Consider the following 22,779-nt stretch of genomic DNA (forward strand, 5'->3'; position numbering starts at 1 on the left):
GGACACCATTTCAAAATAAGGGGTCTCCCGTTTCATTCGGGGGTTGGGGGGGGTGGTGAGGAGAAATGCTTTTTCTCGGAGGGTCGTGAGACTGTGCGGCTGTCGCCCCAGAGAGCAGTGGAGGCTGGGTCACGGAATATTTTTAAAGCAGAGTTAGCCAGATTCTTGATAAACAAGGGAGTCAAAGGTTACAGGGGAGGCGGTAAACAGGAAGGCGGAATTGAGGCCGCAATCAGATCAGAATAGTATAGCACAGGAGGAGGCCATTCGTCTCATCGAATCTGTGCTGGCTCTTTCAAGGAGCAGTCCCTGCTCTAACTCCAGATCCCTGCAATACTTTTCTCCTTCAATAATTTATCTAACTTCCGTTTGAAGGCTACCATTGCATCTTGTATCCATCCACCACGAAGCAGTGCAGACCAAACCCGAACCACTCGTTGTGTAAAAATAATTTCTCTCATGGTGCCTCTCGTTCTTCAGCCAAACACCTTCAGTCTGTGCCCCCTCTGGTTACCGACCCCTGCCACTGGAAGCAGCCTCTCCTCATTTACCCTATCCAAAACCCCTCATGATGTTGAACGCCTCGATCAAACCCCACCACCCCCCCCTCAACCTGCTCTGCTCTGAGGAGAACAACCTCAGCCCCTCTCCGTTTAACAGAAGCCCCTCATCCCTGGAACGATTTGAGTAAATCCCTTGAGCAGCCTCTCCAAAATCTTACCTCTACCTGCTCCAAATGGACTCCATTTCTCACCATCCTGGCCAATCATCACAAAAATATATCACCAACTCCTCCGGTCGCCTCTGCGTTAATTATTGTTCAGAGCGTCACACAATTCACTGACCCCTAACCCCTAGGCCCGAGGCCTTACCTACCTCCACCATCTTGAGGATGTGTTTATTAATTAGCTCAGGGTCTGTTTTGGGTTTAACAGCAGACGCCCATTCATCGATAATCGGCGATTGGGGAGGGGTCGGACTCGATGGCTGGAAAACAGGAACAGAATCAATCACAAAACGATCCAGCAACAGTCTGCACACTCGAACACCTGGAATTCACGGCCAGGTATCTGTAAACCTATAGAAACATAAACCAACCAAACTGCTTGATTAGATTTCAGTCAGTAACTAAATTCCGGGGATCTGTTGTTCTATATATAAACCACCCGATCCCCTCGATTAGCTTCCAGTCTGTAACTCATTCCCCAGTACCTGTTATTCTATATATAAACCACCCCGAACCCCTCGATTAGATTCCAGTCTGTAACTCACTCTCGGGTATCTGTTATTCTATATATAAACCACCCAAACCCCTCGATTAGATTCCCGTCTGTAACTCACTCCCCAGTATCTGTTATTCTATATATAAACCAACCCAAACCCCTCGATTAGATTCCAGTCAGTAACTCACTCCCAGGTATCTGTTATTCTATATATAAACCACCTGAACCCCTCGATTAGATTCCAGTCAGTAACTCACTCCCAGGTATCTGTTATTCTATATATAAACCACCCCGAACCCCTCGATTAGATTCCAGCCTGTAACTCACTCCCGGGTATCTGTTATTCTATATATAAACTCCTCAAACCCCTCGATTAGATTCCAGTCTGCAATTCACTCCCCATTATCTGTTAATCTATGTATAAACCACCCAAACCCCTCGATTAGATTCCAGTCTGTAACTCACTCCCGGGTATCTGTTATTCTATATATAAACCACCCTGACCCCCTCGATTAGATTCCAGTCTTTAACTCACTCCCGGGTATCAGTTATTCTATATATAAACGATCCGAACCCCTTGATTAGATTCCAGTCTGTAACTTACTTCCAGGTATCAGTTTTTCTATATATAAACCACCCCAAACCCCTCGATTAGATTCCAATTTGTAACTTACTTCCATGTATCTGTTATTCTATAAAAAACCACTGTGAACCCATCGATTGGGTTCCAGTCTGTAAACCACTCCCAGGTATCACATACTCTATATATAAACCACCTGAACCCCTCGATTAGATTCCAGTCTGTAATTCACTCCCGGGTATCTGTTATTCTATATATAAAACACCCCGAACCCCTCGATTAGATTCCAGTCAATAACTCATTCCCGGGTATCTGTTATTCCATATATAAACCACCCAAACACCTCGATTAGATTCCAGTCTGTAACTCACTCCCGGTTATCTGTTATTCTATATATAAACCACCCCGAACCCCTTGATTAGATTCCAGCCTGTAACTCACTCCCAGGTATCTGTTATTCCATATATAAACCACCTGAACCCCTCGATTAGATTCCAGTCTGTAACTCACTCCCGGGTATCTGTTATTTTATATACAAACCACCCCGAGCCCCTCGATTAGATCCCAGCCTGTAACTCACTCCCCAGTATCTGTTATTCTATATATAAACGATCCGAACCCTTCGATTAGATTCCAGTCTGTAATTCACTCCCGGGTGTCAGTTATTCTATATATAAACGATTCGAACCCCTCGATTAGATTCCAATCTGTAACTTACTTCCAGGTATCCGTTTTTTATATATAAACCACCCCAAACCTCTCGATTAGATTCCAATTCGTAACTTACTTCCATGTATATCTTATTCTGTAAAAAACCACTGTGAACCCATTGATTGGGTTCCAGTCTGTAACTCACTCCCAGGTATCTGTTATTCTATAGATAAACCACCCGAACCCCTCGATTAGCTTCCAGTCAATAACTCACTCCCGGGTATCTGTAATTCTAAATATAAAACACCGCATACCCCTCGATTAAATTCCAGTCTGCAACACACTCCCAGGTATCTGTTATTTTATATATAAACTACCCGAAACGTTCGATTAGATTCCAGTCTGTAACTCACCCCCGGGTATCTGTTATTCTATATATAATCCACCCAAAACCCTCGATTAGATTCCAGTCTGTAACTCACTCCCAGATATCTGTTATTCTATATATCATCCACCCGAACTCCTCGATTAGATTCCAGTCAATAACTCACACCCGGGTATCTGTAATTCTCAATATAAAACACCCCATACCCCTCGATTAGATTCCAGTCTGCAACACACTCCCAGGTATCTGTTATTTTATATATAAATCACCCGAACCCCTCGATTAGATTCCAGTCTGTAACTCGCTCCCAGGTATCTGTTATTCTATATATAAACCACCTGAACCCCTCGATTAGATTCCAGTCTGTAACTCACTCCCGGGTATCTGTTATTCTATCTATACTGTTCTTCCAACAGCAAAGCACTTCCTCAGTATTGACACTCCGACAGTGCGGAATCCCTCAGTACTGACCCTCTGACAGTGCAGCAGTCCCTCAGTTCTGACCCTCCGACAGTGCAGCACTCCCTCAGTACTGACCCTCTGACAGTGCAGCACTCCCTCAGTGCTGACCCTCCGACAGTGCAGCACTCCCTCAGTACTGACCCTCTGACAGTGCAGCACTCCCTCAGTGCTGACCCTCTGACAGTGCAGCACTCCCTCAGTACTGACCCTCCGACAGTGCAGCACTCCCTCAGTACTGACCCTCTGACAGTGCAGCACTCCCTCATTACTGACCCTCTGACAGTGCAGCACTCCCTCAACACTGTCGGCCGGGATTCTCTGCTGCTCAGCTCTCTGTGGTGGACCTCGATAGCACACAGATGGCTCCCCCCCATCCGCACGACTGAGCATCCTCACTCACCGCAGACTTGGATGTGCGAGGTTCCCGAGCGAGGGACAATTTGTAGATCTCATCGTCCGTGTGGAACTGGTCCAGAGAGACCTGTAATCGGCAATCAGAGAAAGGTCACTGGATGGAAACATTAGGATTGGTTCCCCTTAGACCAGGAAAGGTGAAGGGGGAGATTGAATGGAGGTGCGCATAAGCATGAGGGAGTTTGGATAGAGTAAATAAGGAGGGAGTGCTGCACTGTCGGAGGGTCAGTACTGAGGGAGTGCTGCACTGTCGGAGGGTCAGTACTGAGGGAGTGCTGCACTGTCGGAGGGTCAGTACTGAGGGAGTGCTGCACTGTCGGATGGTCAGTACTGAGGGAGTGCTGCACTGTCGGAGGGTCAGTACTGAGGGAGTGCTGCACTGTCGGAGGGTCAGTACTGAGGGAGTGCTGCACTGTCGGAGGGTCAGTACTGAGGGAGTGCTGCACTGTCGGAGGGTCAGTACTGAGGGAGTGCTGCACTGTCGGAGGGTCAGTACTGAGGGAGTGCTGCACTGTCGGAGGGTCAGTACTGAGGGAGTACTGCACTGTCAGAGGGGCAGTACTGAGGAAGATTTAATCGAAGTTTCAAAATCATGAGGGGGTTTGGACAGAGTAAATAAGGAGAGACTGTTCCCAGTGGCAGGAGGTTGGGTAACCAGAGGGGGACACAGATTGAAGAGAATCGGTAACAGAACCAGAGATGGGGGGAGATGAGGAGAAAGTTTTTGAGATGCAGTCATTAATGCGTGATATTTTTTTAGCAAAGAAATTAGTGTTTGAAAACTATAAATCATTTAATAAAAAAATGTCAACACTTTCACGGGGCCCTCGACAAGGAAGAAAGATCACGGCCATCTGCGCTGTTAATCACACTGCCGTTCTCTGTGGGATCTTGCTCTGCGCAAAATGGCCAACGGCCTAAGTCCCGACGGTGAGCACCAGGGCGGAGGTTATTCTTTGGTCTCCGAGGGGTTGAGGCGAATGGGGTGGGGGTGGGGGTGGGGGAGGGGGGAAAGTGCGCGGTTCTTTTCTGGTCGCTACCCACCGTCAGGAGGTTGACCAGGTCCATGCTGGGCTCGATGGGCGGGGAGGTGGACTGCACCTCGATCAGCTCGTTGAGGATGGAGTAGAGCTGCTGCATCTTCACCAGGTTCACCCGCCCCTTCTCCAGCCAGTCTGGCAGGGCCAGGTGGACGGCCAGCAGGTCCTTCAGGTGCACCCCCAGGATGGGGAAGCGGAACCCCGAACTCTCAGCGAAGCACTTGCGGTAGTTGCTGTAGTTGCCGCAGGTCGTCACCAGCTCCGTCAGGCTGTCGGAGATCTGCAGGGGGTGGGGTGGGGGAGAGAAGCCAGGTCATCGTGTGAGGGTCAGCGTGTGTGTGTGTGCCGCGTCGCCGGAACGCAATCCCCCCCCCCCCTCTTTCAGTCGCCCACCGTGCTAACAAAAGACCACCGGCACCCACTTCCGTAGCCTCGTTCCCCCACCTCAGCTGATCGGCTGCAGAAGCCCTCGCCCGTGCTCTCGTCAACCTCCAGCCTCGGCTGTGCCAACGCAATCCCGGCAGGTCCCCTATTTTCAACCCTCCCCAGCCCATTACTCTGTTGTCCTGTGTCCCGACCTGCAGCAAGATGCTGTTGCACATCACTCCCACCCCCCACGTCCACAGACTCCCCAGTCTGACAATGTTAAAATTCTCAAACCTCCCTTGTGAGTTGTAAATGTAGAGTCCGCACCATCCGTGACGTAAAATCACATGGTAACAGAGCATGGAGAGAGAGCGATAGCTCTATGTAGAGCCTCGTGCTGTATGTACATAGTTAGGATTATGTTCAATAAAAGGTAGAGTATATTACCAGCCCAGCCTACAGCAGTTTCTGTAAGTCCAAATCATAAACAAAACCACCTAAGACCCACAACAATGATAACAGAGTTTTCAAATACCTCCATGGTCGCATCTCCCTCCAACACCGATCTCTGTAACCTCCTCCAGCCCCTACAACCCTCCCTATCTCTGTAACCTCCTCCAGCCCCTACAACCCTCCCTATCTCTGTAACCTCCTCCAGGACCTACAACCCTCCCTATCTCTGTAACCTCCTCCAGCCCCAACAACCCTCCCTATCTCTGTAACCTCCTCCAGGACCTACAACCCTCCCTATCTCTGTAACCTCCTCCAGACCCTACAACACTCCCTATCTCTGTAACCTCCTCCAGGACTTACAACCCTCCCTAATTCTGTAACCTCCTCCAGCCCCTACACCCCTCCCTCTCTCTGTAACCTCCTCCAGCTTCTACACACCTCCCTATCTCTGTAATCTCCACCAGCCCCTACAACCCTCCCTATCTCTGTAACCTCCTCCAACCCCTACACCCCTCCCTATCTCTGTAACCACCTCCAGCCCCTACACCCCTCCCTACCTCTGTAACCACCTCCAGCCCCAACAACCGTCCCTATCTCTGTAACCTCCTCCAGGACCTACAACCCTCCCTATCTCTGTAAACTCCTCCAGCCCCTACAACCCTCCCTATCTCTGTAACCTCCTCCAGGACCTACAACCCTCCCTAACTCTGTAACCTCCTCCAGCCCCTACAACCCTCCCTATCTCTGTAACCTCCTCCAGGACCTACAACCCTCCCTAACTCTGTAACCTCCTCCAGCCCCTACACCCCTCCCTCTCTCTGTAACCTCCTCCAGCCTCTACACACCTCCCTATCTCTGTAATCTCCTCCAACCCCTACAACCCTCCCTATCTCTGTAATATCCTCCAGCCCCTACACCCCTCCCTATCTCTGTAACCTCCTCCAACCCCTACACCCCTCCCTATCTCTGTAACCTCCTCCAGCCCCTACAACCCTCCCTATCTCTGTAACATCATCCAGCCCCTACAACCCTCCCTATCTCTGTAACCTCCTCCAGCCCCTACAAACCTCCTTCTCTCTGTAAACTCCTCCAGCCCCTACAACCCTCCCAATCACTGTAACCTCCTCCAGCCCCTACAACCCTCCCTATCTCTGTAACCACCTCCAGCCCCTACAACCCTCCCTATCTCTGTAACCTCCTCCAGCCCCTACAACCCTCCCTCTCTCTGTAAACTCCTCCAGCCCCTACAACCCTCCCTATCTCTGTAACCTCCTCCAGCCCCTACAACACACCCTATCTGTGTAACCTCCTCCAGCCCCTACACCCCTCCCTATCTCTGTAACCTCCTCCAGCCCCTACAACCCTTCCTATCTCTAGAACCTCCTCCAGCCCCTACACGTCTCCCTGTCTCTGTAACCTCCTCCAGCCTCTACAACCCTCCCTATCTCTGTAACCTTCTCCAGCCCCTACAACCCTCCCTATCTCTGTAACCTTCTCCAGCCCCTACACCCCTCCCTATCTCTGTAACCTTCTCCAGCCCCTACACCCCTCCCTATTTCTGTAACCTTCTCCAGCCCCTACAACCCTCCCTATCTCTGTAACCTTCTCCAGCCCCTACAACCCTCCCTATCTCTGTAACCTTCTCCAGCCCCTACACCCCTCCCTATCTCTGTAACCTTCTCCAGCCCCTACACCCCTCCCTATCTCTGTAACCTTCTCCAGCCCCTACACCCCTCCCTATCTCTGTAACCTCCTCCAGCACCCACACCCCCTCCCTATCTCTGTAACCTCCTCCAGCCCCTACACCCCTCCCTATCTCTGTAACCTCCTCCAGCCCCTACAACCCTTCCTATCTCTGTAACCTCCTCCAGCCCCTACACCCCTCCCTATCTCTGTAACCTCCTCCAGCCCCTACAACACACTGAGATCTCTGCGTTCCCCCAATTCTGACCTCTTGCAATTCCCTGATTTCCCACCACTGGGGGGCCGGGCCTTCAGCTGCCTGGTGGGGGGTGGGGCGGGGGGCCGAGCTCTGAAAGTCCCTCCCTAAACCTCTCTCTCTCCTCCTATAAGACGCTACTTAAAGGGACCTCTTTGACTGAGCCTTTGGCTGCTTGTCCTTAATATTTAGAAATGAGTCTCAGAGCCAAATTTGGCTTTGCAAGACCTCTCTGTGAAGCAGCCCAAGGTATATTATTCGGCTAAGGTTGATAAATAAATTTGTTTGGTTTTACTGCACATGATCCTGTCTGTTTATTGGTGCACGGTTCACTCTGACACTGTGAAATCAATGCACAGCACTCACACCTTTACAACATCGGCACTGACATAATGGTAGGTCTCCTTCAGCCGGGATATTGCGCTGTGACTCAATCCACCAATCACCGCCATCAGGGTGTTATAATTCTGGAGCTGCAGCAACCTCTGCAAGGAACACAACAACCAATATCAGGGAGACCATTAGCATTCACAGAAGGATTTACTCTGTATCTAACCCCGTGCTGTACCTGTCCTGGAAATGTTTGATGGTGACAGGGTAGAGGGAGCTTTACTCTGTATCTAACCCCATGCTGTACCTGTCCTGGAAGTGTTTGATGGTGACAGGGTAGAGGGAGATTTACTCTGTATCTAACCCCATGCTGTACCTGTCCTGGAAGTGTTTGATGGTGACAGGGTAGAGGGAGATTTACTCTGTATCTAACCCCGTGCTGTACCTGTCCTGGAAGTGTTTGATGGTGACAGGGTAGAGGGAGATTTACTCTGTATCTAACCCCGTGCTGTACCTGTCCTGGAAGTGTTTGATGGTGACAGGGTAGAGGGAGATTTACTCTGTATCTAACCCCGTGCTGTACCTGTCCTGGGAGTGTTTGATGGTGACAGGGTAGAGGGAGATTTACTCTGTATCTAACCCCGTGCTGTACCTGTCCTGGGAGTGTTTGATGGTGACAGGGTAGAGGGAGATTTACTCTGTATCTAACCCCGTGCTGTACCTGTCCTGGGAGTGTTTGATGGTGACAGGGTAGAGGGAGATTTACTCTGTATCTAACCCCGTGCTGTACCTGTCCTGGGAGTGTTTGACCCGCATCACGCCCGCGGTAGTTGGTCTTGCGGCCAGGTCACGTACCTGAGCGACGTGGACGAACTTGGTGATGACCTCTGCCCTCTGCTGCGGCGTGTGCATGCTCAGCACCATCATCTGGACCCACTGGGAGACGCTGTTGAAGAGGCTGATGAACCTCTCCAGGATGGGGTTGTCCTTGGTGCAGCCGTGCTTCGCAAAGCTTTGGTAGTCCCGCAACTGCTCGGGGAGGCAAGACAAAGGGGTAACGTGTCACACCGAAGCCGGAGGGAGGCTGGGGTAGGGGGGCGATGGTGCGGAGGAAGCAGACAATCCACCCACAGGACCGGTCGAACCCATCACCCCCACCACCCCCCCCTCATGTCGACCCGCAGCGCCGGACTCCCACCGACCGGCCAGAAGGGGGAGACCGATGTCCCCTACCCTTCACCGCGCAAACGACGCTCCACCATCTCGCGTGGGTTATAAGGAGGGGTGGGGGGGGGGGGATGCGGGCAATTCCGGGGTGGGGGCTTGTGTTTGTCGGTGGGGGCGGACGTAGGCAGTGTGTGTGTGTGTTGTTGGGGGGGTGGGGGGGGGGGGTTCGGAGGCAGTAGAGGGAGTAGTGGAGTAAGGGTGGGGGGGGTTAGTGCGGGTGGGGGAAGGGGGTAGTAGGGGTGGGGGAGGGGGTTAATGTGGGTGGTGGTTGGGGGAGTGTGAGCAGGGGGTTGAGTGGGGGTGGAGGGAGGGGGGAGTGGGGTGTGCGGGGAGGTGGGGGGGCGGTGAGTGGGGCGGGGTGAGGGGGAGTGGGTGTGTGGTGGGGAATTAGAGGTGCGGGGAGGGTGGAGTAGGGGTGGGGGGGGAGGCGATGTGTGGGGAGGGGTTTGTGGAGGTGGGGAGATGAATGGGGGTGGGGTGAGGGGGGAATGGCTGTTGGGTGAGGAATTGGCCGTGGGGGGGGGGGGGGGGGGGGGGTGGAGTTGGGGTGGGGTATAGGGGGAGTGGGGGTGTCGGGGGGGAATGGGGGCAGGGGGAGGTGGGTGAGTGGGGGTAGGGGTGGGGGGAGGGGGCGTTCAGGTGGGGGGACGGTGGGAGTGGGGGGGTGGGGTAGAGGGGGAGTGGGGGTGGGGGGATGGGCAGTGGGGGAAGTGGGGGAGTGGGGTTGGGGGGAGGTGGGTGAGTGGGGGTGGGGGTAGGGGGAGGGGGCGTTCAGGTGGGGGGAGGTGGGTGAGTGGGGGGTGGGGGGAGGGGGCGTTCAGGTGGGGGGACGGTGGGAGTGGGGGGGTGGGGTAGAGGGGGAGTGGGGGTGGGGGGATGGGCAGTGGGGGTGTCGGGGGGGAATGGGGGTTGGGGGGAGGTGGGTGAGTGGGGGGTGGGGGGGAGGTGGGGGAGTGGGGGGTGGGGGTGGGGGTGGGGTTGCTGGAGCTCAGGTCGAGCTGTCTGAGCCTCAGGTTCCCCCGATGGGAAAGACTTTGACCTCGAGCCAATGTTCCCATCTGCAGGCAAACTGAGAAAAGGCTTTCGTCCCTCCTCAGGGCCGAAGGCTCTCGCCGCCCCGCCCCACAGCCCCTCCCCAAAACACCCCTTCCCCCCTCCCCCCTCCCACTCCCCCACCCCCCCCACCCCCAACACCCCGGGAATCGCCTCCGCGAACACCACCCCGCCATTGCTCCGTCTCCGTGGGCCTGACGCCCTCCCCTCAAGGTGGGCCACCCCCTCCCAACTTCCCTCCGGAGCTAGGCCCAAACCGCGGCCTATGCGCTCAGGATCACCGCGCGCCAAGCGCAATGGAAACACTGGCGACGGGAATGCGCTGAAAGGCAACGGGTGGGGGTGGGTTTGGGGGGGGGGGTTTGTTTGGGGGGTGGGGGGGGGCGGTGGTGCTGGTGGTGGACGGGGGGTTGGGGGCAAGGCCCTGATCTCCTGTCCGTAAGAGAGTCCGGCTTTTGATTGTCCAGTTTGTGTTTGTGAAAGATTCCGTGGAGATCAGGCCCTCCTACAGTTCAGGGGCCGGCCGGCTCTCTCTGTCTGTGTCTCTTTCTCCCTTTAACCATCGCTCTTTGTGTGTGTGTGTGTGTGTGTGTGTATGTGTGTGTGTGTGTGTGTGTGTATGTGTGTGTGTGTGTGTGTGTGTGTGTGTATGTGTGTCTGTATGTATGTGTGTGTGTGTGTGTGTGTATGTGTGTGTGTGTGTGTGTGTGTGTATGTGTATGTGTGTGTGTGTATGTGTGTGTGTGTGTGTGTGTGTGTGTATGTGTGTGTGTGTATGTGTGTGTGTGTGTGTGTGTGTGTATGTGTATGTGTGTGTGTGTATGTGTGTGTGTGTGTGTGTGTGTGTGTATGTGTGTGTGTATGTGTGTGTGTGTGTATGTGTGTGTGTGTATGTGTGTGTGTGTGTATGTGTGTGTGTGTGTATGTGTGTGTGTGTGTGTGTGTGTGTGTATGTGTGTATGTGTGTGTGTGTGTGTGTGTGTGTATGTGTGTGTGTGTATGTGTGTGTGTGTGTATGTGTGTGTGTGTATGTGTCTGTGTGTGTATGTGTGTATGTGTGTGTGTGTGTGTGTGTATGTGTGTGTGTGTATGTGTGTGTGTGTATGTGTGTGTGTGTGTATGTGTGTGTGTGTATGTGTGTGTGTGTGTGTGTATGTGTGTGTGTGTATGTGTGTGTGTGTGTATGTGTGTGTGTGTATGTGTCTGTGTGTATGTGTGTGTGTGTGTATGTGTGTGTGTGTATGTGTCTGTGTGTGTATGTGTGTGTGTGTATGTGTGTGTGTGTGTGTGTGTGTGTATGTGTGTGTGTGTATGTGTGTGTGTGTGTATGTGTGTGTGTGTCGATGGGGGTGGGGGCGGTGGGGGGTGAGGCTGGAGAGCTCTTCGTTTTCTTTATCCACACAGGAAACAGGATTTTGTGTGTGTGTGGGGGGGGGGAGGGGGGGTTGGGGGGGAGGGAGGGAGATAACATGACCCTGTTAGCAACTGATACTCAGGAAGTCGGAACCCGTCACTGAAGTTCCTTGTCACATCCCATCTCCCAACAACATCTTATTCCAAAATAAAAAGGGTGGGGTGAGCCGGGGGACGGAGGGAGGGGTAGGGGATGGGGGAGCGGGGAGGAGTCCAGAGGGTTTCTTTGAGTTAAGTAGGCGGTGTGTGTGTGTGTGTGTGTGTGTGTGTGTGTGTGTAGGGGGGTGGGGGGGGGGTTTAGGGGGAAGGGTGCTTGTGGAATGCGAACCTGCATTCCTGTAGTGCCTCTCACTGCCTCAAGACGTCCCAGAGGGTTTACGCTGCCCTTTGGAAGTGCGGTCGCTCCCATAATGCAAGGGGGCGTGGCAGCCTGGATTGCGCACAGCAGGATCCCGCGCGCAGCAGGGGCGTTAGGGTCATCTGACTGATTTTTTTGCTTGTGAGGTTGGTTGAGGGGGTGAACGTTGGGCCCCAGGACACCAGCGGGGGTGGGGGTCCCCTCCTCCCCCTCCACCAACAGCGGCGGAGGGGCCTTTCGCACCCACCCGAGAGGGCAGGCCGGGCCCTCAGTTTAACCTCTCCACCCAAAGCCAACGCCTCCGGCAGGCAAGGGATACAGGCCGAAGCCTTGGTGAAAGGTCGTGGGTTTGAGACCCACTCCCGGATACTTGAGTGAGAGGCGAGGAATCCTCTGCTGAATAACTCACCTCCTGACTCCCCAAAGCCTGTCCACCATCTACAAGGCACAAGTCAGGAGTGTGATGGAATACTCCCCACTTGCCTGGATGAGTGCAGCTCCCACAACACTCAAGAAGCTCGACACCGTCCAGGACAAAGCAGCCCCGCTTGATTGGCACCACATCCACAAACATTCACTCCCTCCACCACCGACGCACAGTAGCAGCAGTGTGTGTACCATCTACAAGATGCACCGCAGCAACTCACCAAGGCTCCTTCGACAGCACCTTCCAAACCCACGACCCCTACCATCTAGAAGGACAAGGGCAGCAGACACATGGGGAACACCACCACCTGCAAGTTCCCCTCCAAGTCACTCACCATCCTGACTTGGAAATATATCGGCCGTTCCTTCACTGTCGCTGGGTCACAATCCTGGAACTCCCTCCCTAACAGCACTGTGGGTGTACCTACACCACAGGGACTGCAGCGGCTCAAGAAGGCGGCTCACCCCCCACCTTCTCAAGGGGGCAATTAGGGATGGGCAATAAATGCTGGGCCCAGCCACATCCCATGAACGAATAAAAAATAAATCCAGGCCGACACTCCCACTGCAGGGCTGCTGCACTGCCAGAGGTGCTGCCTCTCAGGTGAGGTTTTGAACCCCGTCTGCCCTCTCAAGGGGGAAGGGGTGGTGGGGGGTGCAAAGACGGCCACGATTGGATGACCGAGGGGGGCGGAGCCAATATCTACCGCTCAGCCGACATCGCCAAACGGGGATGGGTGGGATCGCGCTGTGCGCAAGCCGGCTGCTGTGCTCCCTGCTTATGGCAACAGTTATCCCCTCGGCTGCGCAGCGGTTTGAGATGCCCTGAGGCGCTATAGAAATGTAAATCATTCTTTGACCGAATTTCGGTGCTCTTTGCCCCCCTTCTGTAACCGTGGTTACGCGGAGACAGGCCAACAGCCTCTTTTTGCCCTGAGGGTTGGTGAGGGGACAGACCCCCTCTCGCCCGGCCTAGGTTTGAAGGCTGTCTCTGCGGGGAGGGGATTCCAGCGGCTGGGGGAGGGGGGCGGGGGCGGGGGGGGGCGGGTGGGGGATGGGAAAGGTTCGGATTCTCACCAGGATCCGGCAGAAGGATTTGTACTCCAGGTAGGTGAGATGTTCGGCCAGCTCCAGCGGTCCCAGGTGGTCGAAGAGGAGGGACATCTTCCTCCGCTTCTGGGTGATGTGGTTGCGCTGGGTGATCTGCCTCTTCCACTCGAACGACGGCCTGTAACCCAACAACCACAGGATTGTACTCCGTCGGGAACGAGGCCCTGACCGGGGGCGGGGGGCGGAGAGGAGGGGTAGGAGTGGGGGAAACAGGGACGCGCCACCCTACCCTCCCCCACACCCCCCCCCGCCACCCCCACCACCCCACCCCCCCCCAACCCCAACACCGCGCCACCCCCACACTCCCTCTATCCCCACCCTCCGCCACCCCCAACCCCCACCACCCCTACCCCAGCAGTGACACCCGATTCTGTCCACAGTGACCCCCAATCCCCCCCCCCACCGTGACCCCTGACTCCAACAGTGACCCCTATCCACCAACCGTGACCCCTGACCCGTCTCACCCACCTGTCCCCACTGTGACCCCTGAGCACCGCCGCAGTGACCCCTTAACCCCTGCAGTGACCCTCCCCCCACTGTGACTTCTGGCCACTGCAGTGACCCTGCCCCCACCGCTACTGTGACCCCTACAGTGACCCCGCCACTGCTACTATGACCCCTACAGTAGTGACCCCCCCACCACTATTGTGACCCCTACAGTGAACCCCCCCACCCTTACTGTGACCCCTACAGTGACCACCCCCACCGCTACTGTGACCCCTACAGTGACCGCCCACCGCTAATGTGACCCCTACAGTGAACCCCCCCACTGCTACTGTGACCCCTACAGTGACTGCCCACCGCTAATGTGACCCCTACAGTGAACCCCCCCACCGCTAATGTGACCCCTACAGTGACTGCCCACCGCTAATGTGACCCCTACAGTGAACGCCCCCACCCTTACTGTGACCCCTACAGTGACCACCCCCACCGCTACTGTGACCCCTACAGTGACTGCCCACCGCTAATGTGACCCCTACAGTGAACCCCCCCACCCTTACTGTGACCCCTACAGTGAACCCCCCCACCCTTACTGTGACCCCTACAGTGACTGCCCACCGCTAATGTGACCCCTACAGTGACCACCCACCGCTAATGTGACCCCTGCAGGGATCACCACTTCACACTGTGACCTCTTGCCCCTGCAGGAACATCACTGTGATCCCTGACCCCTGCAGTGACCCCCTAACGCGCGCACCCTGATTCCTGCCCCCCCAGAGTGAGACCCGCCCCAATGTGCCCCCACCACCACACCAACACCCCCCCACCGTGACCCCTGCCCCCCTCCCTGCTTACACTTGCGAGATGTCGACCAGCTTGCTGTGCCTCCGATCTCCTGCCCGGCTCACTGTCTCCTGTAGCTCCTTAATCTGCTCGGCCAACTCGCTGTCCAGGTTGAACTCAGCCGGGAACTCCGCAATCCAGAACCTTCCGAGGAGGGTCGGGTGTGGCGGGGGTGGGGCGGGGGTTGGTTGGTGGTGTGGGGGGAGGGCGAAGGAGGAGAGATCCTGTCAGTCTACGTGCTGCAGACTCCGTTCCCACCCGCACCCTCGCCCGCGCTACAGAACAGGCGCAAAGCGCAGGCTCGCATCCTGCGCAGCGCGAGGTTTCATCATCGGTCTTTTTTTCACTGATGGAGGGATTGGCCTCAGTACCATTGAGTCAGCACTGGAGGGGTTGGGTGGCGGTGGCGGAGGGAGGTCGACATGAGGCCACGAGCCCCGCCTCTGCTTTCAGGGAAGAGAACGGCTCGATACAGATGCCCCCCTTGGTTGAATTGCCTTCGTTGTCAAGAGCGGCACTGGGACTCTTTAGCACAGGGGCTGAGAGCTTTTCATCGTACACACCAGTGTGTGAGGGGGAATCAGGATGCTAGACCCCTGTCCCATTGCTGTGTGTATGTGTGTGTGTGTGTGTGTGTGTGTGGTGTGTGTCTCTGTATGTGTGTGAGAGGGGGAATCGCAAACACAGACCCATGTCCCATCACTGGGTGAGTGAGAATGTGAGTGTGTGCGAGTATGTGTGTAAGAGAGCATGTGAGTGAGGGTGCATGTGTGTAAGAGGGCATCCATGAGATTTTGAGTGTGAGACTGTGTGTGTGAGAGCGTGTGTGAGTGTGTGTGTGTGTGAGAGCATGTGTTAGTGTGCGTATGTGTGAGCATGTGTCTGTGAGACCGTGCATGTGCGAATATGCGTGTGTGAGAGCGTGTATGTGAGAGCGTGTGTGTGAGTGTGTGTGTGAGTGTGTGAATGTGTGTGAGTGTGTGCATGCGCGTGAGAGCGCACGTGTGAGAGCGCACGTGTGAGAGTGTGTGTGTGAGAGTGTGTGTGTGAGAGTGTGTGTGTGAGAGCGTGTGTGTGAGAGCATGTGTGTGTGAGAGTGTGTGTGTGAGAGCGTGTGTGTGAGAGCATGTGTGTGTGAGAGCGTGTGTGTGAGAGCGTGTGTGTGAGAGCGTGTGTGTGAGTGTGTGTGTGTGTGTGTGTGTGAGAGCGTGCGTCAGTGTGCGTGTGTGATAGCGTGCATGTGAGAGAGTGTGTGTGAGAGCGTGTATGAGTGTGTGTGTGTGTGTGTGTGCATGTGTGAGTGCGCGTGAGAGAGTGTGTGTGAGAGAGTGTGTGTGAGAGTGTGTGTGAGAGTGTGTGTGAGAGCGTGTGCATGAGTGTGTGTGTGTGCATGTGTGAGTGCACGTGAGAGCGCGTGGGTGTGTGTGTGTGAGAGCGTGCGTGTGAGTGTGTGTGTGTGAGTGCATGTGTTGAGTGTATGTGCGTGAGCGCATGTGTGTGAGCGCGTGTGTGAGAGCGCGTGTGTGAGAGCATGTGTGTGAGTGTGCGTGAGAGCGTGCGTGTGAGTGCACGTGTGTGAGTTTGCGTGTGTGAGTGCGTGTGTGAGAGCGTGTGTGGGAGTGTGCGTGTGTGTGAGTGTGCATGTATGAGAGAGTGTGTGAGTGTGCGTGTGTGAGAGCGTGTGTGTGAGTGTGCGTGTGTGAGAGCATGTGTGTGAGTGTGCGTGTGTGAGTTTGCACATGTGAGAACATGTATGTGAGAGCACGTGTGTGAGTGTGTGTGTGTGTGAGTGTACGTGTGTGAGAGTGCTTGTGTGAGAGTGCATGTGTGACAGTGTGTGTGTGAGCATGTATGTGAGAGCACATGTGTGAGTGTGCGTGTGAGTGTGCGTGTGTGAGAGTACGTGTGTGAGTGTGCGTGTGAGTGTACATGTGTGAGTGTGTGTATGTGAGAGTGCGTGTGTGAGAGTGCGTGTGTGAGAGCGTAACTATGTGTATGAGAAAGTGTGTGTGAGAAAGGGGTAAGACTGTGAGAGAGTGTGTGTGAGAAAGTGCAAGAGAGTGTGAGTGTGTGAGAGTGTGTGTGAAAGTGAATGTGTGAGAGTGAGTGACTGCGTGTGTGGTTGTGAGGGAAAGTGTTTGTGACAAAGAGTGTGTGAGAGAGCTTGTGTGTGTGTGTGTGTGTGTGTGTGTGAGTGGGAGGAAAAGTTTGTGAGAGTGTCTGAGAGAGTGTGTGAAAGAGGGTGTGAGAAACAGTGCATGTGAGAGAGTGTGAGAGAGAGGAAGTGTTTGTGAGATAGTGTGTGAGAGAGAGAGTGTGTGAGGGGGCATGTGAGTGACGAAGTATGAATAAGTGTGAATGAGAGAGTGTGACTGAGGGAGTTTGTGAAAGAGTGTGTGACAGAGTGTGTGAGAGTGCGAGTGAGAGTGTGTGTGTATGTGTGAAAGCAAGTGTTTGTGACAGTCTGTGTCTATGAGAGTGTGTGATTGTGTGTTTGAGAGAGTGTGAGAGAGTGTGTGAAAGAGAGAGAGAGAAAGAGAGAGAGAGTGTGTGAGAGAGAGTGAGCGAATGTGAGTGAGTGTGAGAGAGATTGTGATGTGAGTGACAGGGTGAGAGAGTATGAGAGAGAGAGAAAGGGCATGTGAGTGAGGCCTGGCCAATTCACCCATCCACCAACCATAAGCTTAGACGGACAATGAACAATCGGAGATGGTTACAACTTTAATAACCTTAATTGCCTCTTAATTGTCGGCAGGCTCACTTCCCACTCTTGCACGCACCTGCCGACCGAAATATCACCCAAGTGTGGGATGTGGTCAGTTCGCTCACCCTAAACCATCCCGTGTGATTCCATGCCTGACCGAGTCGGGCACGCACACACACTCCGATCTAAATGTTCTGCCCAGTGTGTGTGAGAGCACATGTGTGTCAGAGTGTGTTTCAGAGAGCGTGTGTGAGAGCACATGTGTGTCAGAGTGTGTTTCAGAGAGCGTGTGTGAGAGCACATGTGTGTCAGAGTGTGTTTCAGAGAGCGTGTGTGAGAGCACATGTGTGTCAGAGTGTGTTTCAGAGAGCGTGTGTGAGAGCACATGTGTGTCAGAGTGTGTTTCAGAGAGCGTGTGTGAGAGCACATGTGTGTCAGAGTGTGTTTCAGAGAGCGTGTGTGAGAGCACATGTGTGTCAGAGTGTGTTTCAGAGAGCGTGTGTGAGAGCACATGTGTGTCAGAGTGTGTTTCAGAGAGCGTGTGTGAGAGCACATTTGTGTCAGAGTGTGTTTCAGAGAGCGTGTGTGAGAGCACATGTGTGTCAGAGTGTGTTTCAGAGAGCGTGTGTGAGAGCACATGTGTGTCAGAGTGTGTTTCAGAGAGTGTGTGTGAGAGAGTGTGTGAGAGAGTGTGTGTGAAAGGGTCTGTGAGAGATTGTGTTTCAGAGAGTGTGTGTGAGAGGGTCTGTGAGAGATTGTGTTTCAGAGAGTGTGTGTGAGAGGGTCTGTGAGAGATTGTGTTTCAGAGAGCGTGTGTGAGAGGGTCTGTGAGAGATTGTGTTTCAGAGAGCGTGTGTGAGAGGATCTGTGAGAGATTGTGTTTCAGAGAGCGTGTGTGAGAGGGTCTGTGAGAGATTGTGTTTCAGAGAGTGTGTGTGAGAGGGTCTGTGAGAGATTGTGTTTCAGAGAGTGTGTGTGAGATTGTGTTTCAGAGAGCGTGAGAGAGAGTGTGAGAGATTGTGTTTCAGAGAGTGTGTGTGAGAGGGTCTGTGAGAGATTGTGTTTCAGAGAGTGTGTGTGAGAGGGTCTGTGAGAGATTGTGTTTCAGAGAGTGTGTGTGAGATTGTGTTTCAGAGAGCGTGAGAGAGAGTGTGAGAGATTGTGTTTCAGAGAGCGTGTGTGAGAGAGTGTGTGAGAGTATGTGAGAAAGTGTGTGAGAGAGTGTGAGAGAGTGTGTGAGAGATTGTGTTTCAGAGAGTGTGTGTGAGAGAGTGTGTGAAAGATTGTGTTTCAGAGAGAGTATGTGAGAGAGTGTGTGAGAGATTGTGTTTCAGAGAGCGTGAGAGAGAGTGTGTGAGAGATTGTGTTTCAGAGTGTGTGTGAGAGAGTGTGTGAGAGTGTGTGAGAGATTGTGTTTCAGAGAGTGTGTGTGAGAGATTGTGTTTCAGAGAGCATGAGAGAGTGTGAGAGATTGGGTTTCAGAGAGTGTGTGAGAGAGTTTGTGAGATTGTGTTTCAGAGAGAGTGTGTGAGCGATTGAGTTTCAGAGAGAATGTGTGAGAGTGTGTGAGAGATTGTGTTTCAGAGAATGTGTGAGAGAATGTGTGAGAGAGTGTGTGAGAGATTGTGTTTCAGAGAGTGTGTGAGAGATTGTGTTTCAGAGAGTGTGTGAGAGATTGTGTTTCAGAGAGTGTGTGTGAGAGAGTGTGAGAGATTGTGTTTCAGAGAGTGTGTGAGAGTGTGTGTGAGAGTGCGTGAGAGAGAGTGTGAGAGAGAGTGTGTGCAAAAGAATGTGTGTGAGAGAGTGTGTGAGAGCGAATGTGTGAGAGTGTGTGAGAGCGAATGTGTGAGAGAGTGTGTGAGAGCGAATGTGTGAGAGTGTGTGAGAGAGAATGTGTGAGAGTGTGTGAGAGAGAATGTGTGAGAGAGTGTGTGAGAGCGAATGTGTGAGAGAGTGTGTGAGAGAGAGTGTGTGAGAGTGTGTGTGAGAGACAGAAGAGGAAATCCCAGTCATGGACTAGCCTATCCACACTGGGTACCATTGCTGGGGATTGTGTATGTGATATTGAGTGAGAGAGTCACAAACTCAAGGGAAAGCACACACACACACTCAGAGATATCAAGTCTAAAGGACTTACCTGACCAGCTGACATATTTTAAGTTGAATGATCTTCGAATTGGAAGTGCAAGCATCACGATATGTAGTAGAATTAAGGTACAGCACGGGGTTAGATACAGAGTAAAGCTGCCTCTACACTGTCCACATCAAACACTCCCAGGACAGATACAGCACAGGGTTAGATACAGAGTAACGCTCCCTCTACACTGTCCCCATCAAACCCTCCCAGGACAGGTACAGCACGGGGTTAGATACAGAGTAACGCTCCCTCTACACTGTCCCCATCAAACCCTCCCAGGACAGGTACAGCACGGGGTTAGATACAGAGTAAAGCTCCCTCTACACGGATATGAATTTGAGGTGTAATGCCAGCATCAGGTGCCTTCACCAGTCTCCTGTTCCGTCTCAGTGTTACCAGGTTCGATGCTTCACCCAGTCTGCTAGTGAGGTACAGCTCACACAGAGCATCCCACTTTCAATCTTTGCGCACTGTGAGTTTTCTCCACGTAGTTTGCAGTGTCGTGTTGGAGCATACAGTGGCCTCGGTGATCAGGGCAGAGGTACCCAGTGTCCTGCGCCTGCTGGTCCTGCATGCTCTATGTGCTGTGACGTGGGGATCAGAGAGCCTGTGCTTTTGCGCTGGAGCTATTTCAATGCTTCAACAGCCTCAGGCCAGGGTTCTGGTGGACACTGTCTGCGAGAGAGAGAGAGAGAGAGACAGCGAAAGAGGGAGAGACAGTGGGAGAGAGCACAAACAGGTGTGGGAGAAAGAAAAAGAGAGGGAGAGAGAGAGAGACAGCTAAAGAGCGAAAGACAGTGGGAGAGAGCACAAAAGGGTGTGTGAGAGCGAGGGAGAGAGAGAAGGGGTGTGAAAGATAGAGCAAGAGACAGAAAGAGGGAGAGAGCATAAACAGGTGTGAGAGAGAGAAAGAGAGAGGGAGAGAGAGAGAGACAGCGAAAGAGTGAGAGACAGTGGGAGAGTGCTCAAACAGGCGTGGGAGAGAGATGGGGGAGAGAGAGAGTGGGTGTGGGAGAGAGAGAGTGTGAGTATGGGAGAGAGGGAAAGAGAAAGCGCAGGTGTGGGAGAGAGAGAGAGCAGGTGTGTAGGAGAGAGAAAGACATTAGGTGTGTGGGGAGAGAGAGAGAGTGGGTGGAGGAGGGAGAGAGGGGCGAAGCAGGTGTGGGCGAGAGAGAGAGAGAGCAAGTATGGGAGAGAGATGGAGACTGGGTGCGAAAGAGAGAGACTGAGTGGGAGAGAGAGAGAGAACAAGTGGATGGGGAGAGAGAGAGAGGGTGTGTGGAAGAGATAGAGGGAGGGAGATTGTAGAGTGCAGGAGAGAGTGAGTGTCTGGTTGTGCATACACAAGGGTGTGTTCACCTCTGTCTGTCTCCCGCTCCCTCCCTTGCTCCCTGTATGTCTGTTTGACCACACACTGGCCTCCGTACAGTCACATGACACTCTGGGAGACTGTCAATTTGGGATCAAGTTGTCTATCTCAGAGAGGACATGTCTGTATTTAACAGGGGGAGAGGGTGGTGGGGGGGTGAGGGTGAGGGCGTGTGTGTGTGTGGGCAAGGGGAAGAGAGAAAAAGGCCCGAGTTCAAAGCCTGTTATCACTAGGCCCCAGCTCGGAATCTCCCGGAGGGAGGGCAGGTCAAAAGGTGGAGGATGAAAGGCGAGCCTTGCACTGACTGGGTCAGGGGTCAGCTGGAATCTACCGGAAGGATATAATGTGAGGAGCTTTCCCACCAACTCGCTCGACGGCAGGTACCACTGGTGCATCATCAGGAACATGCGAGGGAGAGTCTGGTTGCTCAGCTTCCCACAGTCATCTGGAAGGGAAGAGAAGAGAGAGAAGGTTAACAGAGAGGATAGCCAACTTCCCACAGTCCGCTTCGCATGTTGGAGTACTCCAGAGCACGGCACGCGGTCGCTATCCCTCTCCTCTGGACTACGGTCGCTGTCACTATGGTGACCAAATACGGCGGCCATTTTGAAGACCAGCAAGGAAAGTAGTGACGGGCAGAGTGATCGCTCCATCAGGCTCAGCGTTGGTTGTCGGAGCAATGTTGACTCCAGGACGTTGGGGAGAACTCCCTCAACCCTGCACTGCCGGATGGTCTGTACTGAGGGGGTTCTGTAATGTCAGAGGGTCAGTATTGAGGGAGTGCCGCACTGTCAGAGGGTCAGTACTGAGGGAGTGCTGCACTGTCGGAGGGTCAGTACTGAGGGAGTGCTGCACTGTCGGAGGTTCAGTACTGAGGGAGTGCTGCACTGTCGGAGGGTCAGTACTGAGGGAGTGCTGCACTGTCGGAGGTTCAGTACTGAGGGAGTGCTGCACTGTCGGAGGGTCAGTACTGAGGGAGTGCTGCACTGTCGGAGGGTCAGTACTGAGGGAGTGCTGCACTGTCGGAGGTTCAGTACTGAGGGAGTGCTGCACTGTCGGAGGGTCAGTACTGAGGGAGTGCTGCACTGTCGGAGGGTCAGTACTGAGGGAGTGCTGCACTGTCGGTGGGTCAGTACTGAGGGAGTGCTGCACTGTCGGTGGGTCAGTACTGAGGGAGTGCTGCACTGTCGGACCCACGGCCTTTAAAATGAGGTGTTAAACTGAGGCCCTGTCTGCCCTCTCGGGTGGGTATAAATGATTGCACGGCCTCTACTGGAATAAGAATAGTAAGAGCTCACCCTGGAGAGCTGAGATCAGTGTTGTTCCCCCCAACAACTTGCTTGGACAGATGATCCGGTGATTATTACACTGCGAGAGCCTGTGATGCACAAACTGGTTCCCGCTCACCTACATTACCTGGAACATCCGAGAGTCAGAAGAAGGGCCAGAAGTTTGCTTGAATCTACGGGCGCAGTGCAAGGAATTCATAATCTCTGTAATCCTGTCAGAGACATGGGGAGGGCTAGGTGGAGGGAGAGAGAAAGGGCAGAGAGTGGAGCAGAGAGAACGGGGGAAAGGGAGGGGATCAGAGAGGGAGAGGGAGAGGGAGAGGGGGGCAAACAGGGAGAGAGGCAGGAGTGACAGTGCGAAACAGGAGGGCATGAGGCAGAGGGGGCAAACACTGTAAAAGGGGGGGAAACAGTAGGGAACAGTGGGGTCAGAGGGGGGATACAAAGGGAGGGAAATAAAGGGCGGGAAACGCATGGGGAACAGAGGGTGAAAGGGAAGGGGAAAAACGAGGGGGAAACAGGGGGGGGAGCAGAGGGGACGGAGACGGAGGGGACGGAGACAGAGG

At 53.8% G+C, this 22,779-nt stretch overlaps 1 protein-coding gene across 3 annotated transcripts in view; it reads right to left on the reverse strand.

Annotated features, from left to right (window-relative positions):
- LOC121274604 (RAS guanyl-releasing protein 2-like) overlaps window positions 1-22,779 on the reverse strand; it is a 78,469-nt gene that overhangs the window by 29,234 nt on the left and 26,456 nt on the right. For all 3 annotated transcript variants that reach the window (XM_041181944.1, XM_041181946.1, XM_041181947.1), the window contains exons 3-11: window positions 21,267-21,369; window positions 19,556-19,618; window positions 14,727-14,858; window positions 13,398-13,548; window positions 8,699-8,872; window positions 7,882-7,998; window positions 4,760-5,035; window positions 3,702-3,782; window positions 877-987 (exon numbers count right to left, since the gene is read on the reverse strand). In XM_041181944.1, coding sequence (XP_041037878.1) covers window positions 877-987; window positions 3,702-3,782; window positions 4,760-5,035; window positions 7,882-7,998; window positions 8,699-8,872; window positions 13,398-13,548; window positions 14,727-14,858; window positions 19,556-19,618; window positions 21,267-21,369 — 1,208 coding nt within the window. The remainder of the gene's footprint in view (window positions 1-876; window positions 988-3,701; window positions 3,783-4,759; window positions 5,036-7,881; window positions 7,999-8,698; window positions 8,873-13,397; window positions 13,549-14,726; window positions 14,859-19,555; window positions 19,619-21,266; window positions 21,370-22,779) is intronic.

Source organism: Carcharodon carcharias (genome assembly GCF_017639515.1).
Source record: "Carcharodon carcharias isolate sCarCar2 chromosome 37 unlocalized genomic scaffold, sCarCar2.pri SUPER_37_unloc_1, whole genome shotgun sequence".
NCBI classification, from domain to species: Eukaryota; Metazoa; Chordata; class Chondrichthyes; order Lamniformes; family Lamnidae; genus Carcharodon; species Carcharodon carcharias.